Source organism: Gouania willdenowi, chromosome 16 (assembly GCF_900634775.1).
Source record: "Gouania willdenowi chromosome 16, fGouWil2.1, whole genome shotgun sequence".
NCBI lineage: Eukaryota > Metazoa > Chordata > Actinopteri > Blenniiformes > Gobiesocidae > Gouania > Gouania willdenowi.
In genome coordinates this window covers 28776791-28792265 of record NC_041059.1, presented here as the reverse complement: position 1 = coordinate 28792265, position 15475 = coordinate 28776791, and the positions used below count along the sequence as shown (strand labels likewise).

General features: G+C 39.8%; 1 protein-coding gene across 1 annotated transcript in view; it reads left to right on the top strand.

The window, feature by feature from the left end:
* Window positions 1-15475, top strand: part of znf407 (zinc finger protein 407) — a 229658-nt gene that overhangs the window by 95578 nt on the left and 118605 nt on the right. The window contains exon 5 of the mRNA XM_028471626.1: window positions 4983-5057. Coding sequence (XP_028327427.1) covers window positions 4983-5057 — 75 coding nt within the window. The remainder of the gene's footprint in view (window positions 1-4982; window positions 5058-15475) is intronic.

Genomic DNA, 15475 nt, shown 5'->3' with positions numbered 1-15475 from the left:
TCAAAGCACTTTGGCCCTCATTTTTGGAAATACTGCATATATAGTGTAAAATTAAAGGTTCTTGTTACAAAAAGTCCATACAAACATAAAAAGGGTTTGAAAATTATTCATCTATGGATGGATCTGAAGTAGTTGAAAAGATCTGATACGGTGGAAGTGAAAATAAAATTCATGGAGTTCATTTTTATTGCACTTTTGTGAGACAGTGTATGTGTATGTGTATGTAATTTTAAAGGAGCACACAAGGGTTAAAGTCCTTGCTCCTATAGTGTGGTTACATTTAGATATTTCAAATACTGAATAACTTACCGGTAACTGTATAAAAACCATTAAAATACAGAACAAAAAAGATGCTAGAATTCAAAAGAGCTCAGAAAAGCAGGTTGAAGAAGAATGCAGCAGAGAGAAGGACAGGCCAACCAAAGATGGACGTGGTTGCAGGTGAAGGAAGGTAAGATGGCAGAGGAGATGGAGGGAGGATTGTTGAGAGGGGAGCTACCTGCTGCTGATGGAAGTCTGAGTCAGTGAAGGATGGAGGACGATCCAGCTGTGACATTAAAGCAGCAGGTGGAGGCCATCGTTGGGAATAAGCAGGAGGCTGGAAGAACCCGCAAACAGTCTTTTTTTTTTTTTCTTTTTTTTTTTTTGGGGCCCAGCGGACCACTTCTGTGTGTGTGTGCGTTTGTGTGTGTGTTTGTGTGATCCAGAAGCAGCTGAAGCATACTCTGATAACTTCAGAGCTCCTCCACTTTCATCTCCTCCCCTCATGGAACTGCTTTTCCTCGCCGTGTTTTCCTGCTGTTTTTTCCAGTGGGACTTGTTTCTATCTCTGCTTCTATCTACTGTATCTGTTTTGGCATTTCTGTCACTTTTGCACCAAAGTTGGACATCTATCAGTTCCATCTTGAGACTTCAAAGTTGAATTTGAATATCCTGATGTTTTTTTTCCTTATAAAGCACCTGATTTTCCCTCTAACATTTTTGATATTGCTGGTGGAGAGCTGTTAAACGAAGCCGTTAGTACCCGACCTGGCTTCATCTCTGCAGTCTATGTGGTATCTAATATGGTGGGCATTTGGGTGTCTGTTTGCTCTGTGGCACATCTAAGCCAAATCTGGCTTGAGGCCTTTTCTTAGATCTCTGGCGCTTCTGGACCAGTAGATGGGCTTATTCTGGCGCCCCATTAGGCAAATGAAGTTTTTTGTATCAAATATTGACATGTTATCTCTTCATCGTCAGGCGGCGGGAGGGAAGAAGAAGAAGAGAAAGATTGTAACTGTGGGTAATTGAGCCGTGTCTCCCCTGCTTATCGGTAAAGCTCCGGCACGTCACGGACCTAACGAGCTGTGGCGCACCGATTAGTCTGAAGGGAAAGTCGAACGCCAAAGCCTCCGTCTTGCCTTTTCTTTTTTTATCCTCCTCCATATCTGCAATGGATATTATAAGCCTCCCTGGAGGGCAGAGGCACAGCATTATTAGTTCCATTCATGGGGGGGTAGAGAATTGATATGGATGAATGGCATGTTAAAGTATCCCTTTGTTACAATAACCATCAAGGCTTGATAGTTGGGGTTGATGATGCAGCCCTAGGCAGCAGGACGACAAGCTGAGGCCTTGACCTGGATGGTGGAGGAAGCACACACCAGGAGCCACGTGCTGATTACACACAGCCTTAAACTAATGGATTTGCCCCTTTACCGTTTAGATACAGGATCTTTCACTGCAATGCATGAAAGATTAAGTACTTGTGGATGTTGGTTGGTTTGTGCACAATAATTGCCATTTTTGTCTCTATTCCTATCAACATTTGTGTGTTGCTTGTGTTTGTGAACAGTGTTATCAGACGTAGCCTGCTGAATCACAGATAATCACACTACGGATAGCCATTTGTGAGCATGTTAGTACCACCATCTTGTGTGCTCAGAGGTTTTGTGATTTCTCTCTGGTTGTTTGTCATTGTACATGTTTTGTGAGCAACTATTTCTTGTGTGTGTATGTATGTGCCAGGTGCTACCACAGGGCATTGAGCATCTTGCACTCCTGTCTCAGTGAGAAGAATCCACAAAAAAAAAAAAAAGAAGCGAGATGAAAATCTCACAACATGCCAGTCTGATTTGTAGCCCTCGCTATCAAAGAATGCTAATTAAAATCATATTTTGCATATGTCTTGTCTTTCATGCGCATATGCAAATAGGCTCTGTTGCCTTTCAGCACTCTGTAATTAGGTTTATGAAGGACAGCTGTAATACATAATTAACAGAAATGTTTGCAAGCTCTTTTCTCCTACGTGTCTAAACACGACGACTTAAACAAGTACGTGAGAAGGCGATGGAAGGCTGCGCGATTCCTTACCCGTACTCTCTGAAGTCTCTTATCCGTACTGTGTGTTTATTTATAGATGATGCCATCAGTCAGTCGCAGCAGGCCAGAAAAGCTCAACATTTTGATCTTGCTATTCTCCCTGATTAGAATTTATAAGATGCTCCCAGTTTAACTCGGCGGCAAGACTCTGGACAGACGGATGGATTGAGTTGGAGAAGATTGTGAAAATGTGAAGTGATAATAATGAGGCAAAACAGAGGAACATGTTTGAATATTTATATGGTGGCGCTGGTTAGAGGAGGCCTTAGGCCGCAGTGATGGACGGGGCTCTGGGGCTATGACGAGATGGAGGACACCAGTGTGTGTGTGTGTGTGTGTGTGTGTGTGTGTGTGTGTGTGTGTGTGTGTGTGTGTGTGTGTGTGTGTGTGTGTGTGTGTGTGTGTGTGTGTGTGTGTGTGTGTGTGTGTGTGTGTGTGTGTGTGTGTGTGTGTGTGTGTGTGTGTGTGTGTGTGTGTGTGTGTGTTGTTCAGACATCAGAGGGGGGGTGCAAGGATGGAGAAGGGCAACAGCTGACATCACTACATAAATGGTGAAATAATTATGCTTTATCGTCATGATAAACTGACTAGAGAAGTTGAGTGGAAAGCTTGAGAAAGGCGCAGACGGACTCACTGAGGAGAAAATAGAATAGTAATTTGGTTAGAAAGGGGGAAAGTGAAAGCGTCCAGAGGAGAAGAAGAAAGAGGAGGAGGAGGAGCACAAATGTGTGCGTTGACAGTACCAACCACACGACTGCGCTCAGTCCCCTTTCATTTTGCTCCAACCTGGCTTCTCAGATGTGGTCATTGTCTCTCAGCTGCACAATAATGAGAATTGATGGATGCTAAATGAAAAAGGCCAGAGGATGAAAACACTGGTGAGGCCGCTCGGACGTCATGGTAGTTAGTCCTGTCATCCGTTCATTATGCTTTCATGTGCAGTTTAGGAGACACGGTGAACGTCAGGACTCTGTGGCCACTGTGGAGCAGCCACACACTGTTGTTTTTGCTTATGTGTGTGTGTGTGCATGTCTGTGTGTGTGTGTGTGTGGGGGTGTATAGGCTTGTAATACAAGAAACAAGGTTGTGATTTTTTTTATTTATTAAAAGGAAAAGTTAGTCTCACTACAGACCTGCCTGTGTCATTTTAGTGCAGAAAAACCTTTAGTGAATTCATATTTTGATTTCAAAGTGGGTTATTGGTTGAAATCTTGGTCCGTGGAAATGTGTAAAGGGCGGAGCTTGTGTGACGCTTGAAATGGTTTCTCCGAAAAAAGGATCAAATATGATAATAGATTTAACAAAGTTTCTATGAAAAGTAGAGCAGTGGTTCTCAAACTCTTTTGGCTCAAGTACCCCTTTCTCTTACTTTGAATCCAAGTACCCCCTTTGTCCGACGACTACATTTTAGTCAGAATTCTGTAAAAAAAAAAAAAAAAAACTGCTATAGAACATAATGATGAATGAGTGAATGATAACACACATTTTAAAGAATCTCATTTTGTAAATAAGTGAATGAAACAATATTTAGTGCCAATATTTAGTTTTTATAATTTCCAGTCATCTCCCTCCTGGTGTGGGACCAAGACTGAGCCTTGTTCATGTTTGAATGAAGATCATTTCTGTTACCATTTTGTGTTTTTTTTTTTTTTTTTGGGTGGGGTCTTTTTGTGTTTTTGTTTTCATTTTGTGTATTTTGTTGTCTGTTTGTTTTATCGTTCATTATATTTTTCTCTTATTTTGTGTGTGTGTGTGTGTGTGTGTGTGTGTGTGTTTGGTTTCTTATGTCGTTTTGTATGTTTCTGTTTTTTTTAATCCCATTTTGTGTGTTTTTGGTGTCATTTTGTGTATTTTGTTGTTTTTTGATTGTTTTTTTTATTATTTGGTATATTTTCATTTTACCTTTGCATTTTTGTTGTCGTTTTGTGAGTTGCTGGTAATATTTGATTATTGTTTTTTAACTAGAAATAAAACCCCATATTTTGAATGCTTTCATTCGTTAATTGTCCTCTCTCTCTCTCTCTCTCTCTCTCTCTCTCTCTCTCTCAAGTACCCCCTGTAGTGCCTTCGCGTACCCCTATTTGAGAAACACTGAAGTAGAGGACAATGGTAACAGCAAAAAAAAAAAACTGCAACAAATACAGATTAGAGAGAAGCAAAGCAGGGTGGCAGATGTGTAAAGCCGAGGATAACTGAAAAGAAGACAATAAATACAGTATGAGCTGATCATAATGTTCTGCATGAACAACACCAACCAGGCTGCTCAAGCTAACCTCACTTAACTCTTTGCACACCAACAACATGTTGGCAGTGCAAAGCAGAATAACCATAAAAGAGAAAACACACAAACACAATCCAACATGACATTTGGATGAAACTTTCTGAAAAATCTGTTCTCATATACAGGAAAATGCAACTTTTTCTTTTCTATTTATTTGGACATGAATTATTAACTTTTTTAAATATATAGATAAATAGTTTATTATAGTTTTGATTATTTAACAAAAACAAACCAACTTTGTCTGTGTGGATGGATAGAATCAACTTTTGGACAGTGTGTTTTTTTGACTTGTATGTTGGTGAATATCTGTATTTTCATGGAGCTCTTGTTTGTTTAACAGATGGGCCTTTGTGATGAAAAAACACCTGAGTACACACCTGCTGGGGAAACATGGAATCGGCCAGCGTAAGGAGAGGTAAGAACAGGGATTTCAACCTAAAAGAGTCTCTTCAGTCCCCTACTTTACTTCTTATATTTCTAAACAAAAAAAGAACAAAAAAAGAAGTAAGCCATAGCTTATCAAAAATAATTCCAAGCCTTACTGTCAAACATCTACGCGCGTGTTTTTAGAGATGAAAGCAACAGATAGAAGTCAATTATTTCTCCAGTGTCTGAAGGACGACTGCTACACCCTCCATGGAGGCCTGCAAGCTTTTAGGTAAAAAAAAAAAAAAAGCAGCAAAATCCATCAGCGTTGAAGTTGAAGTTAAATATAACCTGAGATCCTCCCTTTCCCTAATGAGTTAAATGGCTTTCACTGCTTCTGTCGGCCTCTGTGTCCTGCTCACAGGCCTTTTTTTTCTGTCAAAGCTAATGCATTTGGAATGAATGATGTTTCTTTTACAATTTTTGCATGTGTTTGTGTAATGTCCCCCCGCTTGGCCCTGTCGATCAGAAGCAAGCCCTGCTGTTAGTGTGCGTGGCCATGTTTGTGTGTATGTGTGTGAGACACAACCCTTACAAACCAAAATGAGATGTTAAGTACCTCTCAATCTGTCAGGCAAGCTGCTAAAATAGAAACAGACGCGCTTTTTCATTACTCCACAACCAAATTGATACTTTTGACAACACCCTGCATTAGATGTGACAAGTGGCTTCAGATATGGAAGTAAGCAGCCCAACCACATGCCTCTCCATCTCTCAGACATTATCGACTAAATTCCCAGTGTCAGCTGTTCATCTGGATGAGATGGAGACAAATCTTTCATATCCTCAGCTGCTTCAATAATATGTTTCTTCCCCACTTTTTTTCAACTGTCACCTTTATTTTTTATTTTTTACAAAGTCAGCTGACATCTGTATGTATTCTATACCCACAGTTGTACACTTTTACTTTAAACATGAAATACATAAAAAGCATTTTAGTACATCCAGAGGGAAATAGTTTTAAAATAATGTTTGTTTGGAAACTTCAAAATGCACAATACTACCACGACACTCTAATCAACATGTTTTCTTCCCTTTTCTAAAGAGTTTCTTCCTAATTTAATGTGCTTGACAAAGTAAATAAATAAATACAACAATAAGTAAATGCAGTAGGTCCAACTATATGGGCATCCGCAGTTATTTTTTTGAATAAAACTACGATGAAATGCACAATCCGGATCTGATCTAGATGAAAGTTGATAGGGTCATTATAGAACCAACCCGACAACTGAGTAAAATTTCATAAAAATTGGTCAATTGCAAACCAAGATACAAATTTTTACATTAAATAATCAGAATCAGTAAATTGATCCGGATCCTGTCCACATTTTCATGTACTCTAGCATAATGTAAGTCTATCTTTGGTTCAAATCTGTAGCACATTTTATGTAATCCTGCTAACAAACAAACAAATCAGTTATAAACTGTTGAGAATATTATATAAAAAAAATCCAAAATTAGATAAAAATTTTCAGCCTTTTTAAAACAAGGTCCATTGGTAGTTTTAAATACTTCAACAATGTAAATCCTTTTGTCCTGTCCCATTTCTTAAAGAAAAGCTCAATTAGGCCTGTATTAAAAGAAACAAGTTTACATCAGATAGTAATAGTATGTCGCTCGTCGCTCTATTGATCATAAATTGAATAGCAAATATTGCCTTATATTAATTTCATCGTTTCAAAGTGCTCTATAATGATAGACACACACACACACACACATATATATATAAACAATGAGTGACATGTCATGATCAGGGTTGGGTAGGCAGGGCATCACAAATCGAGACCACCAATGTCAACACCAATGACAGTTCCATATGTTTCTGCTGGTAAGTGTTAAATCAATTCAATTCAATTCAATTCAACTTTATTTGTATAAAGCAATTTACAACAAAGTCATCTGAATTCGCTTATCAAAATATAAAATTCATAATAAGAAACCCAACAACATCCGCATGAACAAGTATTTATCATCTAACAAAATCACCATCATAAAACACCATTAAAGAAACATAAATAATGATTCAATATAGCCTCCATACTCTCCCAACAAGATATATCTCATGACACGGCAGTGCATCCGTTGTTTGTGTTGGAAACACAGAAACACGGAGAAAATGACAACAACAACAACTCGGAACAGCCTCAGTGAGGAGCATCGACAAAGCCAATCCTACCTTTTGTACCATCCACTGTAGAAAATACGAACAATTTTCTGACCTTACCTTTGCTGAAGGTCTGGTAGCTCAGGTGTTGGTCTCTCATCTTTTAAAAGTTGTTGTTTTTCCTCAAACAAAAGTTTCTTTATTGTCTCTCGCGCTGTCATCCTGACTGTAGTGTTATCCCGCCCACTAGCTAGAGAACGTAGCAGCAGCGGTCACGTGATTTCAATTCACTAATGCACTGTGAACTTAGGTGTAGGATTTAGCATAGCACAATTACATCCAAAGGCAGCGTAGAGAGCTGCCTTTTTACATAACCGGTTGTCATCTTGGGGAACTGACTGCGCATGCGCAAACACGTAAAAACACGCTATGGAAACAGAGGCAGAGCAGCATCGTGCCTTTGAGAAGGGGTGTGGCCTCCTCTTGCCTTACAACGGTTAGGAAATAGCGATGTTTAGTCATTTGGGCTATGAAAGGCACCAAATGTTGACACTTTCAAACTTATAGGTACTGTAGGCTATCGGAAATGGAAAGAAAAAATTATAATTATAATTTAAACAAATAATCAAAATATCAATTCACCCTTGGGAAGGCACTGCCTACCCTGACTGCACGTCACTGATAGCAATTGTTATCTAAAGTCGTACACAGGTGTCATACATGTTGGGAAATGAAACACTGCAACGACTGTACATCCAAATGATTAGTGTATTTATAGTTAAACACAAACTGTCAAGGCTCCCTGCAAAGCTTTATGAGTTAGATTCACTTCAACGGGAACAGAGTGAACACGCACACACACACACACACACATGCTCACACATGCTCACACGGCTAGGAGGGAGGACAGCCACAAGGTTTGTTCTATTTAAACCTGTAAAACACGGTGTCATCATTTTTCTGACAGTCCTGCAGACAGAATTTATCTCATCATTAATTAACCATCATATTTCCAGCACAGTGCAGCTTAATTAGCACAAGGTCATTGGGGAGGGCTTATTAAGTGGAACAAATTTGGGCAAATGTAGGCGAGGGGCCAGAGGACGGAAGAGGGAGAAGAAGTAGAAAGGAGACAGAGAGGGATGTGATGACAGAGAGATAGACAGAGGGGAGAGGAAGAAAAGAAGAGAGAGTATATGAGTATGCGTGTGTGTACATGTGTAGTTTGGTCCAAGCTGACAGTGCTGCCCTGATGATTGATAACCACACTGGCTTTGAAAGCCCAGACCTGGAGATGAGGATGTTATCTGAGGGAGAAGGAGATACTGTGTGTGTGTGCGCGTGTGCGTGCACGTTGGGGCTGCATCTGAACCAGCAACTGGGGACCAGTGAGGAGGGGCAGGTGGGTTTGAGAGGCAATGGGGACGGTTGGGCTGAGCCAATTGCAAACATATGCTGGCTGGCAGGCGGTAGGGAGATGGATTGCAGTGGGACGGTGTCACAGAGGCAGTTTCATCACCATCTCCATGGCCCTGTTCAGGTATTTTTAGAACAACAGGGAGATCTTTTAGTCAAAGGAAAAGAGGAGGAGGAGGAGTCTGCCTGATCGGCCCGTAGGTTAAACCACGCTCCACTTTGCCCAAACCATCTGGGATCTCAAATATCAAGCCATGCTTGATCGTGTCTCATGATGAAGAATGGAGGTCTCTCACAGTGACTTAGAATGGCAGTATTAGCAACGCCAAATACCTTAACACAGTGTAAACTAGTGTTCCTACACCAGGGTTGGGGGTCATTTACATTTTTCAGTTATAATTACATTTTCAATTACCCATATTCAATTACAATCCAATTATGATTACTGTGACCAGCATTTTATCCAATTACACTTCAATTACAATCATTTGTTATCCTCAAAGTCAATTACACAATTACGTTCTCAATTATTAAAGTTCAATTAAGTATAAGTAATTTATTTATGAAGCACTTTTTGCAGATAAAATCACACAGTGCTTTACAGAGCTGTGGTGAAAATACAAGTGCAACATCATAATAGAATAATAAAACATGGGTGCATAAACATCATAAGAGCACCATCATAAAAGGATAAAAAACAGATGATTAAAAGCGTTGCTGAAAAGCAAAGTCTCCAACAGTTTTTTAAAAATGTCCACACAGTTGAGCTCCTGTAGAGACTGGTGCAGGTTATTCCAGAGTCTGGGGGCCACAGCCTGTAACACCAGGTCTCCTCGGGTTTTAAATTTAGTTTTTGGGATCTTTAGGAGAGCCTGACCTTAATTACATTACTAATTACACTAACCTTCCTCTTGTGTTAGCTTTCTTTTAGCATTTCTTATGATAACAGCTCCTAAATCAGCTGTAAAATACACTAAAAACAAATATCTATCATCTAATTTGTTTTTGAAGTCACTAAAAATGGCAACTTTGTAGCTTTAAGAAACACTAAAAGAAATCAAGAAAAGCAAAATGGTGGTAGTCAATAACAATTGGTTTTTTAGATCAAGCAGAGGGAAAACATTATGGAATCTCTCACTTCTGAGGAAAAAAAATTATGGAATCATGAAAAAAAAACCCGCTACAACACACCACTAGTACTTTGTTGCACCACATGCATGGACTTAACCAGTGACTAACAGTATTCTTCATCAATCTGATTCCAACTTTTGCTGTTGCCAGATGAGCTTTACAGGATACAGCTTTGTCCATGCACCATTTTATTCAATTTCCTCAACAGATTGAGATCCGGGCTATTTGCAGGCCATCACATTGACCCTGTGTCTTTCTTCAAGGAAAGTTTTCACAGTTTTTTCTCTATGACAAGATGCATTTTATCATCTTGATAAATGATGTCATTATCCCCAAACATCCTTTCAATTGAGGGAATAAGAGTCCTAAATGTCAACGTAAACTTGTGCATTTATTTATTTAAGATGTAATGACTGCCATTTCCCCAGTGCCTTTGCCGCCCCATACATAGAACTAGGGGTGTGTATTGCCTGGCATCTGCCGATACGATTTGTATCTCGATACATATGTCACGATACGATACAATATATCCCCATATTAAAGTATAAGGCAATTATTGCAAAACATTTATATATATATATATATATATATATATATATATATATGACTTAAGAAACAACAAATCTGTATGAAATATATTTTTTTGGCATATTTTACACTCAATACATTGGCCTTAACATGCCATGTGCCAACAACTTAAAATAAAAATAATAACATACAACCTTTTAAACCATCTTTGACTTTAGTGCAACTTTAACTGAGGTTTATGCCTAGAACAACAAATAAATGCAGAAAGTTAGTACTTTCTTTTTAGATTTTATTGAAAAAACACAAGCTGGTCAACATGGCCAGGTTTCAGTGCACTTCTTTGTGCAGTTACAATGTATCCTGTAGTGGAAAAGACTTTCCTGGTTAATTAAAAAAAAAAAAAAAAAAAAAAAAATGATATGGATGCATTTTGAATTGATCCGAGAATCATGATATATCGCCGAATTAATTTTTTTCAACACCCCTACATAGAACTGTAACATGGTTCCTCAATTTTGCCTTAAATTATAATTACCAATTTTTATACAATTTACATGACAACTACAATTATAATTACACCATAATCGTAATGATCAATTACGCAATTAAAATTATAATTGACCCCAGCCCTGAACTAGACATATCCCACAGTAAGACCAAAGCCTGAATTTAAACTCAATCTGTGAACCTCAACTCTACCTTTTTTTTTTTTTCTAAGGATAACAGAAGTGCTCCTGAAAACAAAATCCCCAACACATGTTGTTGTTAACCAGATAAAGAAAACCCAGCAAAAAGTCAGTGCCATTTTTTTTTTTAAAGGCCTTTATAAAGTAGTAACTTTCACATCAATAAAAATACGTTTTGGCTCCACCTGTACATAATCAGGTCACAGTGTCTCTTTGTAATCACTCCTCACTAATTGGTGAAGCGGGGCAGCCGTGACTAGCCCCGGTCATATCGGACTTTAAATAAAATGCTAAAATTAGCTTCTTATATTGTCCTAACCCCAGCGGGATAGAAGAGGAAGATGAATCGGAGTGGAGGAAGGCTGAGATGACAGACTCCCAACTATCTGACAGGTTTTGGGTGAGAGAGAGAGAGAGAGAGAGAGAGAGAGAGACAGAGAGAGAGAGAGAAAGGGAGAGCGAGATAGAGCTGAACTGTTAGAAAGTGACACAACTAGGTCTCCGTCTCAGTCACACCACCACTCCTCACTGCAGGCTTGGTGCGAAGATGAGGGCTTTTTGTCCTTTAATCTGCCAAAGAGTGTGCGCTTTCGCACAGAAAATCACTTGTGAGGACCACAAGTTTCCGATATCACAGGTGATCGCCAACATAGATGTTTTTGTAACAGAGTTTAGAGCCAAGTAGAAAGTCATTTCTATTTAGTCAGGTGAGGTGCATGCAATGCAGTCTGTTTAGGGAGGGGAAGAAAATACACAATGCAACACCTACTAATTCAATCAAATGTTCAGTGTGATTGAGTGTTGCACATCAAAAATAGCTTGTTTCAGCTCAGTCGCAGCAGAACAATAGAGTTCTTCTATGAAAAGAGGAGAGAATAGAGAAAGGTTACATTCATTACTTCTTGTGTGGTGTTAACTAGCGCTGCAAAGAGAAGGAGAAACATGGGGAAAGAAAAAAAAAAAAAACATGTTTGATGTCAGTAGTGAAGAATGAGCATCACCTCTTACAACATTTAGCACGAAAATATGTGACTTTACCCAAAAATGATTCATCTGTTTCTGTTTTGCTTCACAGCTTGGGTTTATTAATCACTTAATTTACTATTAATCTTCATCTTTTGGTATTATTTGCTTTTCAAAACTTCTTCTGCACTGCTTTAGGCACCTAAACTAACACTTCAGAGGTCTGAGAGAGTGATGGACAGCAGTGACCTTGACTCAATTGCTTGTAATTAGCTCTTTAAAAACAGGCTGCCAGAAGACAACCAAGCAGTCTCACATACCTGTTTTCATAGGTAATTGTAAAAACTACTGCCATTTTCATGCTTGTAATAATAATCTCCTTAAACTAATACAGCCATCGCTCTTGAAACTGGAGTGTTGACAACGCAGAAGAAGGAGATTTTTGTTTGACTGGAGGTGGGTGGCTTGGTGAGGGAAAGATCACTGTTTGTTAGTCCTGTTTTTGTTTTCATTCCGTTATCCTTCTTCAGGTTTTGGTGTGTTTCTTTCGACTAAGTGAATGTTAACTCTCTTTGACAGAAAATAATTAAAATGCAAGAAAAATGAGCCATGAATAGCTAGCACGATGCATACAGTGCAGGTGTGATGACTCACAGGATGAAGCTGGGGATATTCATAGTGTTCGTACTGACTCGACTGCAGTGCTTGGATGGTTGAAAAAAAGACTCTGATTGTCGCAGGTTTATTGTGCACACACTATGTTTCTGTGTCCCGATTTAAACTCAGAAACTCTAGGGAGTTTTTAAAATCAATGTTGCTGACTTCATGAAAATATTGATACCCTTCATCGTCAGATTGTGGCGCAGTACGGATTTAAAACCCACGCTCGAGCAAAAGTATTTATGTTGCATAATCTAATGCATATGTTTTCATTGGCTCTGGTGCCTCTTGTGCCAGGGGCCAAGCTCCGGCAAGCAGGCATCTGGCTCTGCAGTGCTGGGCCCTGGGCTTGCAGCCGTGTCCCAGCATGCAATGCAGTCCGGCCATATTGCATTGGCACACTGGGCCAAAACCAAGCTGCATAGTAGGAGTGGGGGCGGAAGTACCGCTTGGTACCAGCATGCTGCCAATATGGACCACGCAGTGCAGGCAAAGGTCAGGTCACAGCAGAACCACCAGTGTGTACGTGTGTGTGTGTGTCTGTATGAAAAAAAAAAAGACACTGTGATGGGGAGGCGATAAAGGGTAGATAAAGACAAGCCTTAATTCATTAAAATAAATCAGCTTCCTTAATTATTGATAATGAATGCGCTCTTTAATCTTTCCCTTTCTTCTTTCCCTTATCTGCCTGTGTCAGCACTTTGTCTCTCTGGCTTGTGGTAGGGTGGTAAGGCCTAATTTTTCAGCCACCCAAGGGCAGCAGCCAGTAACATCCTGTGATTCCTGCACTGTATAGAGACGGCAACAAATTAGTAACTTTAGAAGAGGCCGGGAGTATTTAAATCTTGCTAGAAAATCAGTCGGTGTTGTTTGAAGAAAGGAAACGACAGAATCAGAGCTGACCAACAAACAGCAGCAGTCAAGGCTTGGTGGAATCCTTAAGGGTAATCTAAGCACACGAGGAGTAGTTGTGTTACTAAACTGCTTTCCCCACAGGTCTGTGTTCCTCACCTTGTCCTTGCCTGGTATCAACAAGCCCTCGGCAACCCTGTAGCTCACCTTGTTGTGTTTACTGGCTGCTTGTTTGAACAGAAGCCAGCAGACCGCACGTCCCCTGTTTACCCTACTCAATATTTCATGGGGAATGAACATTCAGAGAATGAGGGATCACGTTAATATTGCTGTTAAAATTAAGCGATAATTAAAAATGTGTTAGTTTAAAAGCTCTATAAAACTTTGATTACTGGAAAATTAGGTGCATTAAGTTTTTATGGTTTGGCCCGTGCATTCGCTTGGGAACAGTTTTAATGCTTTAGTCATGGCCATATAGTGCCGACTTGTACAGAAGTGTGTGTGATAGTATAGGCGCTTCTTTGAGCTTTAAAGAGCTGACGATCTTTTTGCTCAAATATTCGCCCAGCATATTTTTAATCCACCGGCGTTTAGAGTCCACACCTGTGACCAAACACTATTTCTCTATCAAAGTTTTGTCTCGGTAAAGAGAGGTCAGTGGTCATGTACATGTACCGAAAGGAGAGAAATGAGTAGAAGGATTCAAGGGGCCCATGACTGAGAGGGTCCCAGAGAGGCTCCTAATACAATTACAATACTGCCAAAATAACATGACATCCTGTGATTACTGCACAATCACACACATTTTATTTACAATGTATTTGGTAACACTAAGTTTATTTGTTTTGGAAATGTTTCTCAAAGAGTTCAGACAGAAGAATAAAGCAAAAGGTCGACAGTATATTACCCGTTCTTCCATAGTCAAGGTGGGTCCGTTAGTGGTTCATGTGATTGGGGGGGGATCTAAATTAATCTAGGGCCTAGGTTCCCAGTGGGTACGCAAATTGTCATAGGGGTACGTGAATGGAAATTAGAAACAGTGTGACAACTTTAGAAACTAGAATATAAATAGACCAGCAGTCAGGAGCCTTCATGCATTGCCACAAATTACACGGAACCAACATTATGTCGGAATTTGTCAGAACACCAATCTACGATGTTAGTCAGAATAATGGTTGCAGTGGCCTAAGTCCATGTTTAGAGCAATGGAAGTTGGCTCCAGTCCCCGAAGCTTTATTATAAACTGTAATAACACTCTTTAGTATTTTTCAGTCTGCCTTCTCATACAGCCTGAGCACAGACTTCTTGATATGCCGTTAGGCTTTACACAGTCAGGATTTTGGGCCGATCACCGATCAGCGAGATCATATGAATTCCGTCCATCCAGCCATTTTCAGACCCACTTATTCCTGTTTTGACAGGGTCGCGGGGGTCTGCCGGTGCCAATCTCCAGCTCTCATTGGGCGCTGGGTGGGGGTACACCCTGGACAGGGCGCCAGTCCATCGCAGGGCAGTCATATTTTTGGATTGTGGGAGGAAGCCGGGGGTACCCGGAAGAAAACCATGCAGCACTGGGAGAACATGCAAACTCCACACATAAAGGACCCAGGTGTCCACCCCAGGGCTTGAACCCAGAACCTTCTTGCTGTGAGGCGGACATGCTAACCACTAAGCCACTGTAGGGGGAGGAGCTTGGACGAAGAATGATAATATTAATTATCATTAATATTATAGTAATTTGCCATCTGAAATCGAGTTAGTGTTTCAGATCACTTAATTAGTTATTAATACCTTGTCATCCAGGGTTGTGAATTCTTGTCAAGACTGTCTATTCTCCATATAACAAACCTTATGATTGTAGTATTTTCATAAACCACAGACAACTTTTCAACGTATAAACATTTATTAATCAAAACAAGTTAAAACCTACTAACGCAATAAAGCTAAAAGAGCGCTACGCTCACTAAACTAAATGTATATGCACTTTAAAGGTAAAAAGAAAGAAAAGTAGCATGATTTCTGTGTGTGTGTGTGTGTGTGTGTGTGTGTGTGTGTGTGTGTGTGTGT